The sequence below is a fragment of the Mastigoproctus giganteus genome, chromosome 12, assembly GCF_048544385.1.
Source record: "Mastigoproctus giganteus isolate SK-2022 chromosome 12, ASM4854438v1, whole genome shotgun sequence".
NCBI classification, from domain to species: Eukaryota; Metazoa; Arthropoda; class Arachnida; order Uropygi; family Thelyphonidae; genus Mastigoproctus; species Mastigoproctus giganteus.
In genome coordinates this window covers 136,404,944-136,425,474 of record NC_143586.1, presented here as the reverse complement: position 1 = coordinate 136,425,474, position 20,531 = coordinate 136,404,944, and the positions used below count along the sequence as shown (strand labels likewise).

Genomic DNA, 20,531 nt, shown 5'->3' with positions numbered 1-20,531 from the left:
TATATCACCTCCATGTCCTGTGGTGGTCAGTCTGAAAATATTCAATTTCCCGCCAAAGTTTTAGATTTTATGTGTGTGTTGTACAGTTTATTGCGCCAGTCCATTGGCTGGTCCAGTGCCAACCCGCACTGGACCAGCGTATCAGTTTTTGACCGTGGCGTGATAGTTAACTTTGCCCTAGGCAACGTAATATTCTTTGCATTCCTGAGCGTGGGCTGGTGTTGATTGTAATTTAGAGCTTGTTGTATTATTATGGGAAGCAGATACAATATGATATCTAACCCTGCTAAAAATGATAGAAATAAATGGTAATAATTGGCATGGCGTTTATTAAAATAAAATGGGAAAGGATGGGGTGATAGTTATTAAAATTAAATGTGTTATCCGTAGGGTGTGGATTGGCAACGCTTTTCTAAGGCATTACGGCCCTGTATGTGCCCTTGGGGATAACTATTTACAAATATATACAGCCGCTTTCATTGTGAATATTAACTCTGTTTCCGTACTTACATTCCTGGTGTTAATAACTCTGCTTGTGGGGAATTATGAATTTGGACATCCAGGTACGATGCGGATAGGTGTCGAGCCACACCTATGTACAATTAACCTGGGGTTCAAAAGAGGGAATAATTATAGCTCTAATTAGAGTTATTCATGTTCCGTGGAAAAAAATTTTTCTGTGATACTCTCAGGACTAATGTGAGTTGGTTGCTCTATGAGTTTAGCTTGTGCGGCTGCATTTATATGGTGTCTGATGTAATTGTCAGGTATTTTTCAGTTTTATTAAAGCTGTTATAATGCTTTCTGGGCTATTGCATATGTGTATAATTCTGTTTGTTTGGTTTCTGATAACGTTTCCATGTATATTTTTGGCTAATTTAATTTCCCAATTGGTTAGTTTAATGCTGGGAAGCCGAACAGGTCTCTTTTATCGTAGTGTTTAGTGTATCCAATCGTTATATATACACTATCATTGAATTATATTAAATATTAACATAAATTAAATTATAATAAAGTGAATAAATAAATAAATAATTAGGCGTTCATTATAGGCAGCGACATGCAGTTCCTCCATATGAAGCTGAAATACATCCAATATTATAAATTAAATAAAATAAAACATAAGCCAGTAGTATGGCAAAAACTGTAGAGCGAAAATTAACATAAAAATAACCCAAATAAACAAACGAACGAAAAAAAGAATAGACATAATAGTAGCCCGATAACCGTTGTATAATTTCGAGTTTTAAATCCGATTAATAAAAACTATACAAATTTTAGGATAATGCCAATTATATAATAATTTAGCGGTACCCCCCCCCCGAGAGGCACCAGTTCCGAAAGACGTGAAATATCACCAAAAGAGGGTAAAAGGAACTACCAAACGATAACAAAATCAAAATAAATATAGACTGACCATCATGCCCCATATCGATAGAGGACCACGAGGCCAATAATGGTCATGGAATCGCTGCATTTCAATCGCTATACAAATCGTCGCCATGGTGAAAAGATCGAAGTACCAATTCACCCTCCCTCCCTCCTCCGTCGATCCACCAGTGCAGATGATTTGCACGGCGGTGGTCCTTATGCAGCGAAAAATAAACTTTTGAACAGAGCCACACCACTGACATACTGTAAACTGAAGCAGCTTATATAGAAGAAAAAAGGAAAATAGATGGCGACACAGGCGTTGCTAAATTAGCATATCGACCCATTACTATTGAATTATATTAAATGTTGACGAAAGTTAAATTATCATAAAACGAATAAATACAGCTAAATTATTATATAATTGGCATTATCCTAAAATTTGTATAGTTTTTATTAATCGGATTTAAAACTCGAAATTATACAAGGGTTATTGGGCTACTATTATGTCTATTCTTTTTTTCGTTCGTTTGTTTATTTGGGTTATTTTTATGTTAATTTTCGCTCTACAGTTTTTGCCATACTACTGGTTTATGTTTTATTTTATTTAATTTATAATATTGGATATATATATATATATATATATATATATGATCAAATTAATCCAAAAATTAAATAGAGAAATAAAAATTATATATTAAAATTTTTTTATTTTATTTTAATTAGTATATTTTATTTTTATTATATATATATATATCGATTGGATCTCTTCATGATACATATCATAACGTCAAAAGACATCAATCATACTTCATGAGGGAAGCGATGGGTTGGGGTGGGGGGTGGCCGGAGCTTTGCTCTGGTGAATAAACGTGGGTTTTACTACTTCAAGTCTCCACTAAGCAAAGTAGTGGTATTGCACCAGTTGATGAGAATCGTCTACTACTTATTATTACCTGGTAACATAGACGGGGAGGTGACATTCCTCCGTGTGATGTGGGCGGTACACTTGGACCCCTGATTATGTTGGTTACTGGCTGGTCACTTCTAGAGTATACTGGGCGTCGTATTTCAGGACTTATACATGGCGGTTATACCCAGAGTTACTAACAGGCCCACCTTCATGAAGATGGATTTGTTTGTCGCAGAACGACCTGACTTCGCAGAAATTCGGTTCACTTGACTCAATTGTCACCTGAATATCGGTGTCATCAGCGTTTTCGACTCCCAGTTAGCAAGCCCTGCTTATCATAACTGAGGGAATTTCTGTGACCGCCTCAAGGACCGAAAAAAAAAAATGTTCGTCAGTGTCAATTTCCGTGCCTATGATTTCCTCATAATTGGATATCTTCCAGATTTCGGCTGTGTTTTTAATCGTTCGCGCTATAGGTTTCTAAATTAGAAGCAGTTCAACCAAACTGAACATTAAATAAAGCTTTATTAGGAAATTACATATTTTGTACTGTTTGAGTAAAAATATACGTAAAGTTAAACATTCGAAGCATTTATGTTTAGGCATGCTTTCATATTAAAGTGTTTTTAAGCGAGTAATACTGCGGGAGAAACATTGATTTTCTTTTGACTCTTCTGCTTATTACTTGATTGGCGGCAGAAATAAGTAAACTAATGAATTTTATCTAATATTTTACTTGACACCAAAAGGTAATTGTGATTATCCAGGAGTCAAGGCAGTGAATTGGCTTTTTCATTATTTCAGTCAATAACGATATTATTTTTTTTATTTTATTAGTTGTTGGCGCATCGGCTTCTGTGGCCATAATGCACCTCCCAAAGTTTTTTGCATTTACTCTGATCCAAGCTCTAGGCGGGATTCGAACCCGCGACCTTTGGGTTGCCAGGCAGATAGCGATACTATGAGATCAAACAAGTATACTTCAGAATTAAATGAGTTTTCCACAAGTTGAAAGTGTGGTCGAATGGAACAGAAATGGAAATTAGCGACTTTTTTGCATTATCTGTTTTAATGAGTTAATGTTAATTCATGTATACATGTTATATTATTATTAGTTTACTCTTTTCTTTAATGGAGGCTGAAAAAATTTTATCAGGGACTACCAGAATTTTGGCTAGCGCAATCCGTTATTTTTTCAGTGTACTCCTATGACCTCTTCGACGTGATGATTCTTTCGGTACTAGATATCTCACTCGTCTTTAAGTATTCTTTTTTTAAAATTACAGTGTTATGGAGATCATACTGCTGAGAGGATCGCGTCTTTTGATAAATAAAGTTGTCTTTACTTCCGTTAAATGGTACGGTGAAGAGTGTTTTGTTTTATTTTATTTTATATGATACTATAATTGAACGAGGTCTCTTGTCATTATATCCAAAGTTGGTAAATCAGAATAGAAATAAGATTATCAAATTATGCGTATAAAGGGATACTGAAGTAGATATGATGGGTAGCATAGGTAACATAAATGTTATAATTGAACGAGGTCTCTTGTCATTATATCCAAAGTTGGTAAATCAGAATAGAAATAAGATTATCAAATTATGCGTATAAAGGGATACTGAAGTAGATATGATGGGTAGCATAGGTAACATAAATGTTATACCAGCTTCCACAAACCACTAGAATAAGCTATCGCCGAAACAAGCAATTTGAGATTTGTTTACTCTTTATGATAGTTGATTGATAAAGAATTTCATCATCAGGAAAAAAAAGGTCACCATTGAGTTGGATACCATATGGATGAGATTTAGGCCTGCATGTCTTTCACCAGTGATGGTTTCTACTTTTCTTATTCATGTTTTCTTCTTATGAAAACCCGTCCTTATAAGTGCACATTTTATTGGTTACCCTGATATACGAGAATTCTGGGATAAATCGATTACTCCATCGTAACCATTCGAAAAAGCTTTTAATCGAATGGGCTATGACATCACAGAAAGTGCAAAAAATGAATGCCCTAAAATAGTTGCAGTGGAAATTTATTACTAATAAATAATGTAAAATGTAAGATAATTTTTTTTTAGGATTTCAGAATTTAATGTTTTTAAAAATAAATTCTAAGATGCAGTTCGTTTGAATTTCAACAGCTAGATGAAGTTGAGAACGGTGGCAGAAACAGTTTATGTGAGAACAGAAATACTAATTATGTTATAGCGTAAACTGTGAACATTCAGCATTTCATATGGGAGTAGGTTAGACTGTAGGACAAAACTATATCAGATAGGTGCGCATTGTGAACGCAGATTCAAAATAGTAAATAATATAAATTTATTTAAAAATGTAGAAAAAATTAAAGTATCACTAAATAAACAGTTACCTACCATGCTAATAAAGAAAAAATAAATGTGCTCTAATTAATAATTGTCTGCTATGGTTTAAACTAGGCATTATGCTATAATCAACAATTGACTAATATCCTATAATCTAGGCAATGGGCTGTACTATAACTGAATACTAAGCTGTAACGAAAGAAACAAGAAAGAAGCCCGTGGCGAATCACGTACTCACAGGTACTTTTTGTTTTCGTACACGTCAAAAAGTCCAAGCACGTGTGGATGTTCAATGAGCTTCATTATGGCGATTTCCCGCTCGACCTGAAAAAAAAAAAAGAAAAAAAAAAGTAGACAGAGAGTCAAGATAACTGAGAAGAGCAGGCAATGTAAATGCGTTTTTAATAGTGGCGAAAATTAAAGACAAATAACTTGAGTGGTTTTTATTTGGGTAATTGGTTGTTTTTATTGTGTTATTTGGCTCATTAACGAAAATACCTTGCTCACGAAATGGAAACAGGGAATGTCATTAGTGAAAACGATCATGTATTCTTTATTTGTTTTCAATGAGAACCTGCGGAAAGGAAGTTTTGATTCTGTGATCGATCTGAACTCGCTTTCCATTTCATATTAATGAATATGAAATAATAGGATAAAACTTGTTTCTTTTATCCCTTATCCTGAAGGTTTCACATAACCTAAGCCTAGAATTTCCATTTTTTTTTTTTTTTTTTTTTTTAGCTGGTTTGCCCATTTCTTCCGCAAAGCGGAAAACTTCGTGAAAATTTTCACGAGTGACTGATTCATCACCACTGGTAAAACGTTCCTTTATGGAATTGCAGATTGGATAATCATATCTCGCTTTCAGCTCACCTATAGATTTGGCTCAACTATTTTAAAATATTTCATTCTTCATCTTAACAGCTACTTTATAGGCCGACGTGTAGTTGCTAATAAATTCTGTTTGCCACTCATAGAGGATTCGCCAGTTAAAAATTTTCTGAGTAGCCATTATGGCTAGAAGAAAGAACGTAACTGGAACAAATATTGGCACACTCAAGAAGACTGCATCTCTAGTAGAGATACATTTTGTGCAGCTACCCTCTTCGACCAGTCTTTTTGACTCTGATTCAGTGACGTCTCATTAATGGCATTTTTTTCTGGAGAATAAATTTTTCCAATGGGTATTCTCTGGGTGTTTCTCAGTATGAAATACCCAGAGAATACCCACAGGAAAAATAAATACCATATTAAATAGGTGTGTTCGCTGTATTCTAGCGTGGGATGGAATTCATCTGGAATGAATTCTATTCCATATCAGGATCCAAACCAGTGGTTCTCAACCGGTGTGCCGCCACCCTTTTCAAGCATCCCGCGAGATTAGGAAAAATTCCATTGAGTTTGATGGTAATCACTATTTCGGTGTGCCGTTGATATTCGTCTTTTAACTTAAAGTGGGACTTGAGTGACAAAAGGTTGGGAACCACTGATCTTAACAGTGGAATTTAAAGATTCCATTGTTCTGAAACCCTGTTGGCCACACAAACGTAAAATAATGCGGTTTTAAAACGTCGAGAGATAAGGTCTTTGAAGATTTTTGGTTAGTTTAGAACACAACTGATGAAACATGCTGCCCTTGAAGCAAGGTGACTGAGAACTGATTTGTACCATGTTCGCAATTGGCTTTAGAACTTCAAAGGTTTAGACATTTCTTTTTTTTTTTTACCGTTTTTGTGACTGCTGGTAGTTCACGGTTAGCAAGCAGGCAAGTGAACTTCGATTTTTTTGGATGATTATTAGCTTTATTGGTAAAATCAGTGTACTTTGTGTGGGTTTTCAGACAGTATTGCCAAAGAAAATGGATGCAATTCAATATTACTAAGGAAACTCACACACACACACACACACACCTCGGCCTTATATTAATGTTATTTTGCCATATATAAAAATGCAACGTCTTTTGCATTTCTCCACCAATTATTTTTAACAAATTGACATTTGAAAGCCCTGGGATTAGCATAGGCTTTAACCACTGTTCTTTCACATCTTGAAGAAAAGCTAGGTTCTATATTCTTAGAATTGGCAGGAATTTTTATATTTATTTATTATTATTTTTTTCATATAGTGGATGTCAGGTGATTGGATTTTCATGGTTCTCACTAGGTAACTGGCAGTTTGCAGAAAGTTTTTAAAAACTTAAATTTAAAATATAGGAAGTGAATTTTTGTAAACATATATACGAAGATGAGATTATTGACATAAAAATGCCACAGTAGTGTCAAACATTGCATTACATTTCCTCTGCAATTTCCTCGCAAATTGTATATTTTTAGTCACAAAAATAAGAATTAACTAACGTTGGAATTTATAGATAAATCTATGTGTTTAAAGAAGCTTGAAGTTACTTCATCGCCAAACCTACCACCATTATTCAATACAAAGGTCTCTTTTTTTCGATTTACAAGTGCAAATCCAAAAAAGACCTCTGATGTATTTATTTGTTTTGAAGGGTGAAAACTCCGAGCTACTGGAAGGCACACTGTCACTTCCTCCTAGGATCGATTAATTGAGCCTCACTTAGAAAGGCCAGAAAATACTTATCTCGTTAGTGAATTCAAATACACATCTCTAAGCGACTTGCATGTAACAATCTCATTGCGTCCATGGGCGGAATGATCTTGCTTCCTGCTACAGAAAGCAAATTTCTCCATGTCGTTACCCTTCGTGACGGTATAGTGGTTTCGTCCCTCGTTTGTAGAAGTCTGGGTTCGAAGCTGTAGTGATCCTATCTCAGGCGGAAGAGTCGAATTTTTCCCAGAGAGTTATTATATATATATTTTTTGGCCCGAACTACATGTAAATAGTCCTGTGAACACACAGTTGCAGACACAATTCATTGGTACAATACTGCCAGCGATTTTGATAATAAACAATAACAATCTTCACGTTACTATAAAACACAGAGTTACTCCATAAGTCATTAATGGGTTACCTCATAAATCTGGAAAGGTTGCTGATAGAAACAGAAGAACCTAGATGTGATATATGAAACCCATCAGTTCGACTTTTTTAAATATATTATAATATTATTAGTTTGTATTTCATTTTATGTTTTTATGAATATGGTTTTAATGGATAAATAGGCCTGAAATTGTATAATTTGTAATTGCTTATTTAGTTAGCATTTTGGTATTCATATACCGTACTTTTGCTAATGTAAATGTAATAATCAAGTTGCGTGGTGCTCTGCATAATTCTATCCAAAAAAAATAAAATAATAAAATAAAGTAATAATAAATAAATTAAATAATTTTTGTTCTGTGAAATTCATTAAAAAGAGTGTATGCTGTACGTTTGCACCTGTGTTCTTAATAACTGATTAACACCAGTGTTTTTATAATTCATTGATATCAAAAAACCTACTTTGAAAACATGATCAGTATTCGATAAATACCGAAGACAGTATTTGCAACTGACGTTTCAATGGGAAAGAGAGTAAAAAGCAACTCGCTAATAATATGAACTTTTTCTTCTATAATGGAAATACATTGTAAATATCGCATGAGAAAATTTACTTTGTAGTTAATATATAATAATTAATCCTGAAGTAATATAAGGCATTCTGTCATAACTGTATCGCTAAAAATGCTGATTATCAAATTACGGTATGTGATTAAGAAGCCTGTAATAACAGGCTTCTTAATAACACACTATATTTGCACTGGATTTAAAAATTTCCCTTAGTGGTGAAGATTGTGTAAGTATGATAGAAGCAGGCAGCTTAGGATGAAGAACGCCTGATCGCCCACGAACATCAATTGTTATTGTTGCTGAAGCTGAACGGATCATTAGCCTTTTGGCCTTGAATTTTATTTGTCGCATGAATATTTATTATTTTTCAGAATTTTTGGATTTAAAAATTTTTGTAAGTGGTGAAGATTGTTTAAGGATGATAGAAGCAGGCAGCTTAAGGTGAAGAACGCCTGATCGTCAATCGTTATTGTGGCTGAAGCTGAACGGATCGTTAGCCTTTTGGTCCTGAATGTTATTTTTTGCATGAAAACTTACAATTTTTTAGTTAATAAACTTAAGAAATATGCTAAAAGAAGGACACTCTAGTGTACTTTCATCAACGTACTTTCGTAACCAACATTTGTAAAAGAATAAGAGAAGTTTTTTTTTTTTATTATATGAAAACCCCAAACACGAAAGGTATCAAAACCTATAGTACTTAGTACCGTGCATGGGTTGAAGGAGAAATATGGGGGGAGGGGGGGATGCCGGAAACTTTGCTCTAGAGACTAAACATGGGTTTCACCACTTCAAGCCTCCAATAAGCAAAGTGGTGGTATTTTACCTCAATATGATATGTAGAACACCTCCGTATGATATTGAGGTAAACTACTCTTATTCATTTAAAAATATTAAGATCAACGTAGAACACCTCCGTATGATATTGAGGTAAACTACTCTTATTCATTTAAAAATATTAAGATCAACGTAGAACGTATTGAGCATCACAGCTCTGGTTTATACTATCAATTTCATAACCAACGTACTTTAGAAAAATACAGACATGTGGCAAATGACACCAAAAGGTCTCAAAAATATAAAAGTATTATACATTGGTATTATTAGCATTATATAAAGCAGAAATGAAATACAAAGATATAAATAAGATCATTATTTATATAACTTGTATGTTTTATTTATTTTAATTTAATTTATGGCCATAACCTTGTGGCATTCACTGTTGTTGTAGTAGTATTAAGGTTTTAAGAGCATCAGCGACTAAGGCCATATTGCTCCTTGTGTATTGTCTGTAAGTTGCGTGTGTTCTGTGATTGATTTTCTGTTTTCTGGATGAAAAATACGATTTTCTGGGAGTAAAATCATGCTACTTTCGCCTGAGAACGACTACTCAGCCAAGTTGTGAAAAAAAGTCCATAAAAATTCCTCACATCATCGACGGGACTCGTACTCAGGTTTTTTCCACCCGGTCTGGGGATGAGGGAGGTCCTGCAACTGTGCTACTCACGAGGCCGCTTTCGCTGTGCCAAGTGCATTACAGTAGAACCTGTAGTGCTGTAAGAACTGTCTGCCTTGGGGTAATTTAGTAAATTAGGTAGGCATTTGTAACACTAAATTCAGACATCTATATTTATTTATGTACATTTCCCTTCACGAATAATTAATTCTCTTAATAATATTTCCCTTTATAAACAATTCCATATAGAACTTGGCCCCAGAATAGGGTTTTGCAGTAGCTTTGCTGTTTTATGGACATTCCCCCCCCTTTGGAATTTATAATTTCTTTATGAACGCATAGAATTTTCTTCAACTTTTAGTTTATGGCACTTCAAAAGGGAACAAAGAGTTATTTTGATTGTAAGTAAAGAAAATTAAAAATAAATAAAAAATAAAAAGGAGCGAGAAAGAGACCGAAAAGGTGTCCTTACTGCATGTCAAGAACTATATTTTCTCTTTGTGTACATCATAAATGCACCATGTGATAAAAAAAAGAAAGACTGCCTGGTCTTATTTGCCACAGTTAACCGAATGCTTGATAATGGAGTCATCACCTTGTCTGACAATACACGGCCACACATTGCCCTGTTGATAGCAGAATTTTCGGAACAGACTGAATGTGACACTTTACTGCATTTCCCATAATTTATCACCTTCAGATTTCCACCTGTTTTTTTTTTTTTTTTACCTTAGGCAACATCTTGCAGGCAAATCATTTCCTTAACAATAATGCGGTTACATAATAATGCTAAAATGATGTTACCAATTTCATGGCAGTATCCTGCAAAGGGTTTCGAAAATCTCATCAAATGTTGAGATGAATATTTGACTGTTCATAACGATTATGTCGAGAAATAGATTAAGTGTCACTTTAATTACACAGATTGCTTTCTCTGTCTCACTAACTTTTGAAAACAAAACATTGGAGACTACTTTTCACATTTTCATTAGCCTTTGTAAAATGGGCCCATTTGTTTACGCCTAAATTTTCAGTCGATAACCAACCAAATAACTTATCTGTTCAATTTCTCAATTAAATATTAGATATGCCTTTTCACTACGTTAATTGGAAGCAGCATTTATATTTTTGTAGCTTCTTATTTGTTAATGCTACGAGATTCAAGGACTGTAGCAATAAGCATTTATTACTAAGACACTTATTGTATAGTGGTTTTATTTAAAGCTGTTTTGTGAACTGGTACAAAACTCTGAAATGGTTTTTTTTTTTTTTTTTAAGATTAATATATAACATAGCTTCAAAATAGATAATTACGTATATCTTATGTAACTTTCCCTTAAGCGAAAATAACCCCACCGCAAAATATAAGTATTTTTAATGTTTGTTTAAAAATTCAGAGTTTTATCTTTCTTTATTTTCAGACGATCAAAACTGCATCTTCAGCGATCATGTATTAAACTACGAATTTCTACAAATATCGGATTACAGTAATTGGATTCTTCGTTTCTTCACCAATAGGTCAGTTAATTACTAATATTTAAATATTTTCAAAGTAAATCATTTATCGAAGTTGAAACAAGAATTTTTTGCAGCCAGGATATTTACATCATTTAATGAATCCAGATGACCACTGATATCTTTAAAATATTCAGATGATTATTGCGGGGGAAAAAAAAACTTTTTTAATTAATAAGGCGTGTGCATCAAAAGCTCTGAGTCTTAAATGTAAAATTCCACACCCTCCATTACCAGCATAGGAAATATATTATATAACTACTTTTTGCTTTTCTATGGAACAAAGTCTTTTTACGTCTAATTTCGTAGAAGTTCTGCATAACTAAAAAGTAAATAAATACAGTGAAACTTCCCTTTAACGGACAGCCATGGGGAACGAAAATGTGTCCGGTAGAGAGAATTGTCCGCTAATAAGAAGTCTGAGAGAGGAAAAAAAAAAAAAGAAAGAAAGAAAAATCGTTAAACGTTTAATGTAAAATTAAATTAAAATATATACAGATTTTGAACAATATTTTTGTAAATAATATACAATTACATACACAAGAGATAAAGAAAAATCGTTTAATGTAAAATTAAATTAAATTATATACAGATTTTGCACAATATTTTTGTAAATAATATACATACAAATTGTGCTATGCATATTATGACTTTATCTTAAGAAAAATGCATACAGTAATCACTTATTTTCTTCTGCACCTTCTTCCAGCTGATAATTTGTTTTAAACATTTTTTGGAGTGAAGAAACCATCGAAAGTCCTTCAGTATCTTTCTTCTTCAGCGGCGAAAAACATTTTTGAACGATTGATTTGTATGAGCGCTTCTTCTATTTTCATCGGTGGTTCGTCGTTAATATGTTCATTCGACAGAATGACCTCCTTCCATTTCTTCATCCTCATGAGGAACTTCTTGAAAAATATCGATGATAATGTCGTTGATATCTAGAGCACCATCTTCTGTAGTGAAGTTCGAGTCTATATCTTTGTAGCCAGGGTCACTTGTAGCGGAAGTATCGTACATTATCAATAGATGTTGAAGTTCTTGTTCTTCTTGGTGCTCCACATTGCTGTTCACAACTTCAATTTTTGCGTTTGAGAAGCCAGACTTTACAAAACAGTTCACGACAGTTTGTTTTCTAATTGCGTTTACTGAAGAGGAAATCCATTGAATCGCATCTAGGATGCTGATTTTCTTTGCAAGGTCACTCGCACATGTTACATCGTTCATGTTTGCAATGAGATGTCTTAAAACACGTTTTCTGTAGTGAAGTTTAAAATTTTTTATTATCCCTTGATCCAAGGGCTGACACTCTGCAGATGTGTTTGGTGGCAGAAAAACGATTTGAATGTTGGACAATTCAATGTGCGGGTGAGATGCAGCATTATCCATGAAAAGAATACTTTTTCTGTTTTGACGAATCATGTTTTGGTTAAAGTGACTTATCCATTCGCTCATGATATCTCGTGTCATCCACGCTTTTTTATTAGACTTCCAGTCAACATTCAAAAGATTCAACTTTATGCCCTTGAAACAACGAGGATTTTGTTGTTTTCCTATAACAAGAGGTTGTTCAAAGTCTCCCAGCATATTTGTACACAATAGTACAGTCAAGCGTTCCTTAGAAAGTTTTCCGCCATGGCACTTTTCATTTTTTAGACTCATTGTTTTTTCAGGAAGAGCTTTAAAAAACAACCCTGTTTCGTCACAGTTGTAAATATCCTTAGCTTCAAAATCACGACATAAATCTTCCAATTTGACGGTCCACTCTGTTACAACCCCAGTATCAACAGATCCACCTTCACCACTTACGGTTTTCCAAGAAATTTTATGCCGAGTTTTAAACTTGTCTAGCCATCCCTCAGAAGCTTTGATCTCATTTACTCCCATAGATTTCGCAACCTCCAAAGCCTTTTCCCTAATAATAGGCCCATTAATGGGAATTTTTTTAGCACGTGCGCCACAAAACCACTCATACGTAACATTGTCATTTGAAGTCCAACAGTTTTCGGGAATGATTTTTGAATCTGATCATTTCCGTGTTGCCAAAATTGTTTGAGTAGTTCATTTTTTTTCTTTAGGATGTCGCTTACCTGCGTTTTCCCAATTTTGAATTTTGCAGCGAGATTGGGAACACTATTTTTTTGCCGATCATACGCATTAATGAGTTCGACTTTATCTTTTAAAGTTAAATGTTTACCAGAAGACATTGTGCACTGCACACGACACTGAACAAAACTGAAACTGAAAAGACGAAAGGCCGACCATATTCCCCCTCCCTCCCCCGCACACACCGAATTCATCAGAAGTTTTACACGTGCCTTAAAATTCTTGAAAAACGGTTTAGAACCGCGACGTAAACCTTGATAAAATTCAGAGAATCGGAAATAGAAAATAAACACACGATTGAGGCAATACGTGGAAGAAAAGTTCCTAGAAAAAGGGCCGTGAGCCCTTTATGGGGAGATCAAATTAATCGTTATGGGGAGATCAAATTAAGTGCTAATCTAAACGAAACAGTGCAGATTGCCTGTCCGCGTCCGTTACAGAGAATGTCCGCTAGACAGAAGCTGCAAACACGTTAAAACCAGTGGAGGTGAGTTGGGGAATTTGAAAATGTCCGTTGTAGAGAGGTGTCTGTTAACGAGAGGTGTCCGTTAGGAGAAGTTTCACTGTATTATATACCTGCCACCTACCGGGTTTTGCGATGTAGACTCGTTTTTTTTCTGACCCCTTCGCCAGTACATTCGGAATTTTTAAAACGTAATCTGCGAATTTCTGCTACTTTTTGTTAACTAACTGGCTGTCAGCTGTGCTAGTCAGTGTTACTGACAATACGTGGAACACGCAAAGGGTTGTTTCTTTGGGAAATAGTCCTGTTCTTTGTTAACGTGTAGGTATAACGTTTACCGTGTGTGTGTGTGAGATGCGAAGCTAATTAACAATGCCCTTCAGTAAGATGCAAGATGAATAGAACGTAACATCTCAGAAGCCACACGAGGTTTTCCCTGTATTGTGAAATCTGGAAGTGATAACAGGTTTGCTTTGTATGCTATATGTAGATATGATTTTTCAATTTAAACTGCCTGGTAACGTGTCGAAATCAGGTATTTCAAACAAATAAGCATAAGAACAATTTGCACTGCGTAGAAAGAAAAAAAAAGAAAAAATAGATAAAGCATTTAAAAGTGAAGACAATGCTGTCATGCTTTCTGAATGTTTATTCACATCATTTATCATAGAACTTAATTTCCCTGAGCTGTGCTAATCATGTTGCTTGGTTTTCAAAAATTCCTGATAATGAAATAAAAAAAAAAAGTATGGATGTGGAAGAACAAAAATAAACTTCGTTAGTGATATTGCATATAGAGGGAAAGAAGAGGTAGTGACTCCTTTGAAAAATGTGCCATTTTAGACTGCTACACAAGCCAGTGATCAAAGTAGTTTCAAGTTATATTTCATTGTGGTGACCTTTCCTAATTAAAAAAAAAGAGAATAAAATAAATGTCGCCAAATTGAAAGCGGCTATTAAATGCTAGTGTTGGAAGGTGACTCAATAGGGAGTATGACGTTGGGCGTCTTCTGAACAACCTGGAAGTGTGTGGGCTTTCTTCTCCTGAAAACTGGAGAAGGAAGGCAAATCCAGTTCACAATCCAATAGAAATTTAAAAAAAAAAAATTAATGACGTACTCAAAGAAAATAACTTTGCATTTTAACAATACTTCGTAGCAGTGCTATTCCACCAAGTAAAAAAAAAAAAAAAAAAAGCTACCTTAAATCATCTGTTTCTGATAAAACTTGAAAAATCTTAATAATAATAATAATAATTTATTTATCCCTGTTTTATGTTACACTTTTTTGGGAGATAACCAAAAACCTACACGTTAACAAAGAACAGGACTATTTCCCAAAGAAACAACCCTTTGCGTGTTCCACGTATTGTCAGTAACACTGACTAGCACAGCTGACAACCAGTTAGTTAACAAAAAGTAGCTTTTTGCTTTAACATTGCTTTCTGCTTCCTTTAACATTTGTACATTATTTCCATGTTGCTATTTTTAAAATCCAAGAGTTGAGTGGAAGGTAATTTGAATCAGACATCCCTGGTGATGTGTTCGATTAGTAGTTTCTTGAATTGATTTAGTGAAGTGACATTTTTGATTTTTGCTGTCTAGATTTGGCTTGACAGCCAAATATAGACAGCAGGGCCATTGTTATAAAGATTGGCCAATCTTTTCCGAAGTGGCTAAAATCTGCAAGAGCATCTTCCTTGTAGCTATCGTAATCAGATGGTATCTAGCAGATAATCCGAACAGAAACCCAAACAAAAAATTCCTAGGCAAGCTAATATCTGAAAGCATACTGTACTGATAAACAGACCCATTGCCCTGTCTTAATATAAAATATATTATGTTGGCAGTGAATTTAATTTAAAGTCGAAGAGCTGGATTTTAAAAAAAAAACTCTTGCTTTTCTTCTACTTACAATTATCAAATTGTAAGTAGAAGAAAAGCAAGAGTTTTTTTTCAAGTCTGTAGCTTTTCGAAAGTCAAAATGCGGCAGCTATGAAATAGTATTTAGAACCACTGTTATTGTTCAGGAGGTGGATTCTACACATCTATTGTTTTGATCATAGTATGCCAGTTTACATGTCGATTTATGTAGATTATGCTGGTCTTTCGTATCGTATATTATATTATCTGCAGGAATGTGGTTTCATATGCTGACTAAAATGTCCGGAGAAACTCGCTGGAGGGAAACCAGCGAGTTTCTCCGGACATTTATCCCTATATCCAAGGTAGGCTAACGGCAGTCCCGATTGGAGAGGACTTTAAGAATTCTTCTGTCCTTCAACAGATTCAAACCTAGGCCTCTTCAATTGAGTGATAAGTGGCGAACCAACGATACTAGTGGTTCCCAACTTTTTATCGCCACTGGGCACACGTTATATTCCGGGAAGGGCAGAGGACATACGAAATTGAATAATTTTTTAAATAAAATTTTCATTTCTGTATTAATTTGTTAATAGCCGATATTTCACTAAAATAGGAGACAATATAATAGAAACTGTTTATGTACGTGCCTAGCTTTCCTGATTCACTGTTGCAGGACTCATTGAGAGGCGCTTAGAAACCAACCGACAGTCAGCAGTTTGAGAACCACTGTACATGTACTTGATTGCGCTGTCATAGATTATAGCAAGTAGGAAAAAAACAGGCTGCTCAAAGTCGCTTACCAGGCCTTATATTCCATAGCGTTAGTACATAGTGGGATGCCAGGTGAGTGACCTTGAGTCTCCTCTTATTTTTCTCCTTACGAGTTATATAATTTTGCAGCTAGGGCTGTTCGTTTATTCATCAAATCTTCCAACAAAAGCTTATTATTTCAGTACTTACCTCTAAGATCCGTCTTAGAGAATTTTAGAGGTAAGTACTGAAATAATTAGCTTTTGCTGGAAGGTTTGATGATTTTCTCCCTACCTTAGCGTCTCAGCTCTGGCATCCATACATTCAAACAGTGCTTTCTTTATTTTACGTCTGCTGTGTATGCATACAAACAAGAAATTTGTGGCAAATGAACCAATGCAGTAAACTCCACTCCTTGCGTTCGCCACACATTTCATATATGGAATAGTTTCGGATGCACTATATTACCTGTTTCACTATCTACCCATTTGGAATTGATCTGGCTCATTACAGCCTTAGTCGTTTTTGCGTCATTAAAACTGAAATCAAGTCCCATTTGGAAAGATCAAGGTTCGAATACTAAGTGATAAGACAAATTTGTTGGGACCTTTCCCGGGAGAGGGGGGGGGGGAGATGAGTTAATCAGTCAATGGTGCGGAGTTTTTCTTGGGATTATTTCCACGTTTTTCATATGGTTAACAGACAAATAGGACTTGCAGAACGTATAGTTTTCTGACGCAACACATCAGACCTTTCATTGCTTGAGTTGTCTTTACTTTCCAGATATGGATCTGGAAAGCAAGTAAATTGCGTAATTATAAATAAAATCGTTAACGGAGAAATGCCTTTATAAGGTTATATGGGAGAAATGCTTTACTACAGCTTGAAATTAAACAAATTTATGTTTCTTAGTAATAACTCTGTATGTAAAAAGTTTAAGAACACGGTTATTTATCTTGGTTAAGGCGGAGAGGAAGACGTTGCAAAGGTAGTATTTCAGGATAGGTGACGATATTAAGGAACTTTCATCATAAATGACGAAGTCGCCAGTTCATGCTCTGTTTACGATGTACCTGACACTCGGTCGTAAAATATAGATTAGGAAAATAACAACGTCGGGGAGGCGTGAGACATCATTTCGCTCTCCTTGCATATTTGGCGATTCAGTTAGATCAACTCGGCAAACAAATTTATTCCACTTTTGTCGTAATTTCAGGCGATAGCTGTTGCTGCGGTGACGATCTTTTAGAATGTTTCTTTCTAGTCACTTGCTAAATAAATATAACGTTATTTAAAGAGGTTTTTGGGTCTTCTTGAGAAATAGTGTGAATATTAACCCACTTGTGTACGTTTCCGGATCAGATGACCACTGTTTCTTTCATTGAAAGAAAAAGAGGGAGGAAACCATTATTTTTTAAAAATCAACCGCGAGAATTTAAATTATATAAATATGATATTAATAATTGCACATTTCTGTGAACAATCACTTTAAAAAGATGTCCGTTTTAAATAAAATATTAATGATTAATGCGTTATCAATATGAATTTTAAGGCCCCCTTCTAGATATTTTATATAAATGTAAATTAGAAAGTATTATTGTCATGGAATCTCCATAAGCGAATAGTGGCTCCCTTATGTAAATATCACAATTACAAAAAAAAAAAAAAAATACTGTTATTTGAAAGCTGAATGACGTTCGTCAGTTCCTTTTAAGAATTAACGAACATTCCTCTTAAGGCGTTAATTCCTTTTAAGAATAGAAAGATAAACGGTTTTCGTGATGTATAATAGATTGAGATCGATAAAATACATTTGTCGAGGTGATTACGCTGGTCTCAGGCAGTTTTTAAATTCTATACAGTGAGACTAACTGGTGATGTTGCCAACCCCAAATTCTAATTGGGAAGCATTTAGAACTAAGAAATAATGTTAAAAGCTAAATGCATGTCGGATGAACTAATGAGACTCGTGGCAAAGAATAAAATGTATGGGATGCATTTAAATTATCAAGTGGTTGATATTCACTAGTCTACAACCAAGTTACAAAGGCGATTAGGCAGGTGAGACAGATTATGAGAAGTATTTGGCAAAGGGTGCAAATAAAACAGCAAAGTCTTATGTAAACGCTAGAACGAATGGGATGAAATACATTGGTCCACTTGATAACAGTGGTTTAACTGTTGAGGATCTTGCTTAGGAACCGAATAGACATTTTGTATCTACATTAACACAAAGAATTCTGTAGCGAAGGGGAGTCAGAAGTTCATAAAATTCTAACAAGGAGTTAAATGATTTCATGATAACTAAGTGGAAAATGAAATTGTTGAAGGTAAATATAAAAAAGTACTTTGTGTGGATAGGATCTGTCAATTATATTATGGGAGGCAGCAAAGCAGGTAAGCAAACCCTTAGCCATAATTCTAAGAATACCTTCGGATTCGAGGGAAGTCCCTGAGGAGTGGAGATATGCGAATGTATCAACAGTTCTCAAAAGGTATAAAAGGGTGACATGAGTAATTATAGACCTGCTAGCTTAAATTCTGTTCCAAGGAAAATAATAGAGTCAGTGGTTAAAGAAGTAGTCCAGGACCATCTAGACAGCAGTGCAGTTTAGGGCAGATTACTGATATGGATAAAGGGATGGTTGAGTGGGAGAAGATGGAGAATGGTTATCAGTGGACACTTCTCTTCGTGGACTAATGTGATTAGTAGAGTGCCCCAGGGTTCATAACTTTGCCGGCACATTTTTGTTTTCTATATTTATTAATGATATATTTCTGATATACTTTCAAATAACGGTAGTTATTTGAAGGTATATCAGACTTAATGTCTAAGTTCGAAGATAATACAAAAGTTGGCAGGGTGTTGTTAATCGCAGTAATCAAGGTATGCTGCTGCAACAAGAACTAGAAAAATTAGACAGATCGCTTCAGAAATGACAACTGAAGTTTAAAGTTAACAAATGCAATTTTATCCTCGCTTGTGACCGACAGACTCAGCCACGTTATGAAAAAGACCCATAAAAATTCTTCGCGTCATGGACGGGATTTGAATGCAGCTCTTTTCCATCTGGTGTGGAGAGGACTGCAATTCTAACAATCGTGCTACCCACGAGATGGTTGCAAACAGGAATAAAGAGGTGATTATCCTATTGTATAAGGCAGGGATGGCCAACAAGTCGATCGCAGCTTTAATTTCGGTCGATCACGACGAATTTTAAATATATAACCCCAGGGGCTCACATCTGGTGAGTATGAACTTGGCGCACCCAGGGCCCTGAGCTGGATATCATCATTCTTCTCTTTCTTGGTGATTCCCTTTTACTTTGGTCTCTCTCTCTTTCAGGGTAACTCGGGAATTTTTTTTTTGGCTGGTACAGCATAAGCCTCTGACTTACTTGCACCATATAGATAATAATAATATAAAAAATAGATTAGTCAAAATCTAAATGTTATTATTATTATGCGCCCCACTGAATACGCTTATTACAAATCCGTTGAACCACATGACCACTCTTGTCGTCGCGCAGCAGCTAGTGAAACTAGACAAGCTAGGCTTGTCTAGCGAAAATTCACGCAATTACGTTCTTCCCGAATTCTTATTTGGCTTACTTAATATTAATAACTGGACAGTGCTTATACGTTAGTTTAATACCCTTTGATTTAAAATGAATACTACGAAAAAGAGTAAAACGTATCATTTTCATCAAGAGTGGGAACTAGAATACTTTTTTGTAATGATAAAAGAAAAATGTTGTTATTTGATTTGCAATGCTTCTATGGCTGGACCCAAAAATTAAAATTTAGAAAGGCACCTCAAAGCTCTCCATGGTAAATACCAATCGGATTTTTCGCCTAGTAGTGACTATAGAAAAAATAAATTAAAAGAACTTAAATCCAGATTATTCGCACAAAAAATTTTTTCATGACACCTAATTTACAATCTAAAGCAGTAACTGTAGCATCATTTAAAGTGAGTAATTTCTTGCAAAAAAGTGCAAACCATTTTCTGATGGTCAATTCATCAAAGACGCATTTTTAGAAATAACAGATTCTCTCTTTGAAAATTTTAAGAACAAAAATGGAATTAAAAGTGCCCTTAAAGATCTGCAATTATCTTGAAATGCTGTGGTGCGACGCATCGAAAAAATGCCAGCGAACAATTGCTTGCTCATATTGCTAATTGTGTGTCCTTTTCTTTACAATAGACGTCAGTGATATAGCTCAATT

General features: G+C 34.9%; 1 protein-coding gene across 1 annotated transcript in view; it reads right to left on the bottom strand.

Moving 5' to 3' along the window:
• LOC150077446 (serine/threonine-protein kinase BRSK2-like) overlaps window positions 1–20,531 on the bottom strand; it is a 614,186-nt gene that overhangs the window by 214,717 nt on the left and 378,938 nt on the right. The window contains exon 3 of the mRNA XM_090386750.1: window positions 4,854–4,939. Within this exon, the coding sequence (XP_090242876.1) occupies window positions 4,854–4,939 (86 nt within the window). The remainder of the gene's footprint in view (window positions 1–4,853; window positions 4,940–20,531) is intronic.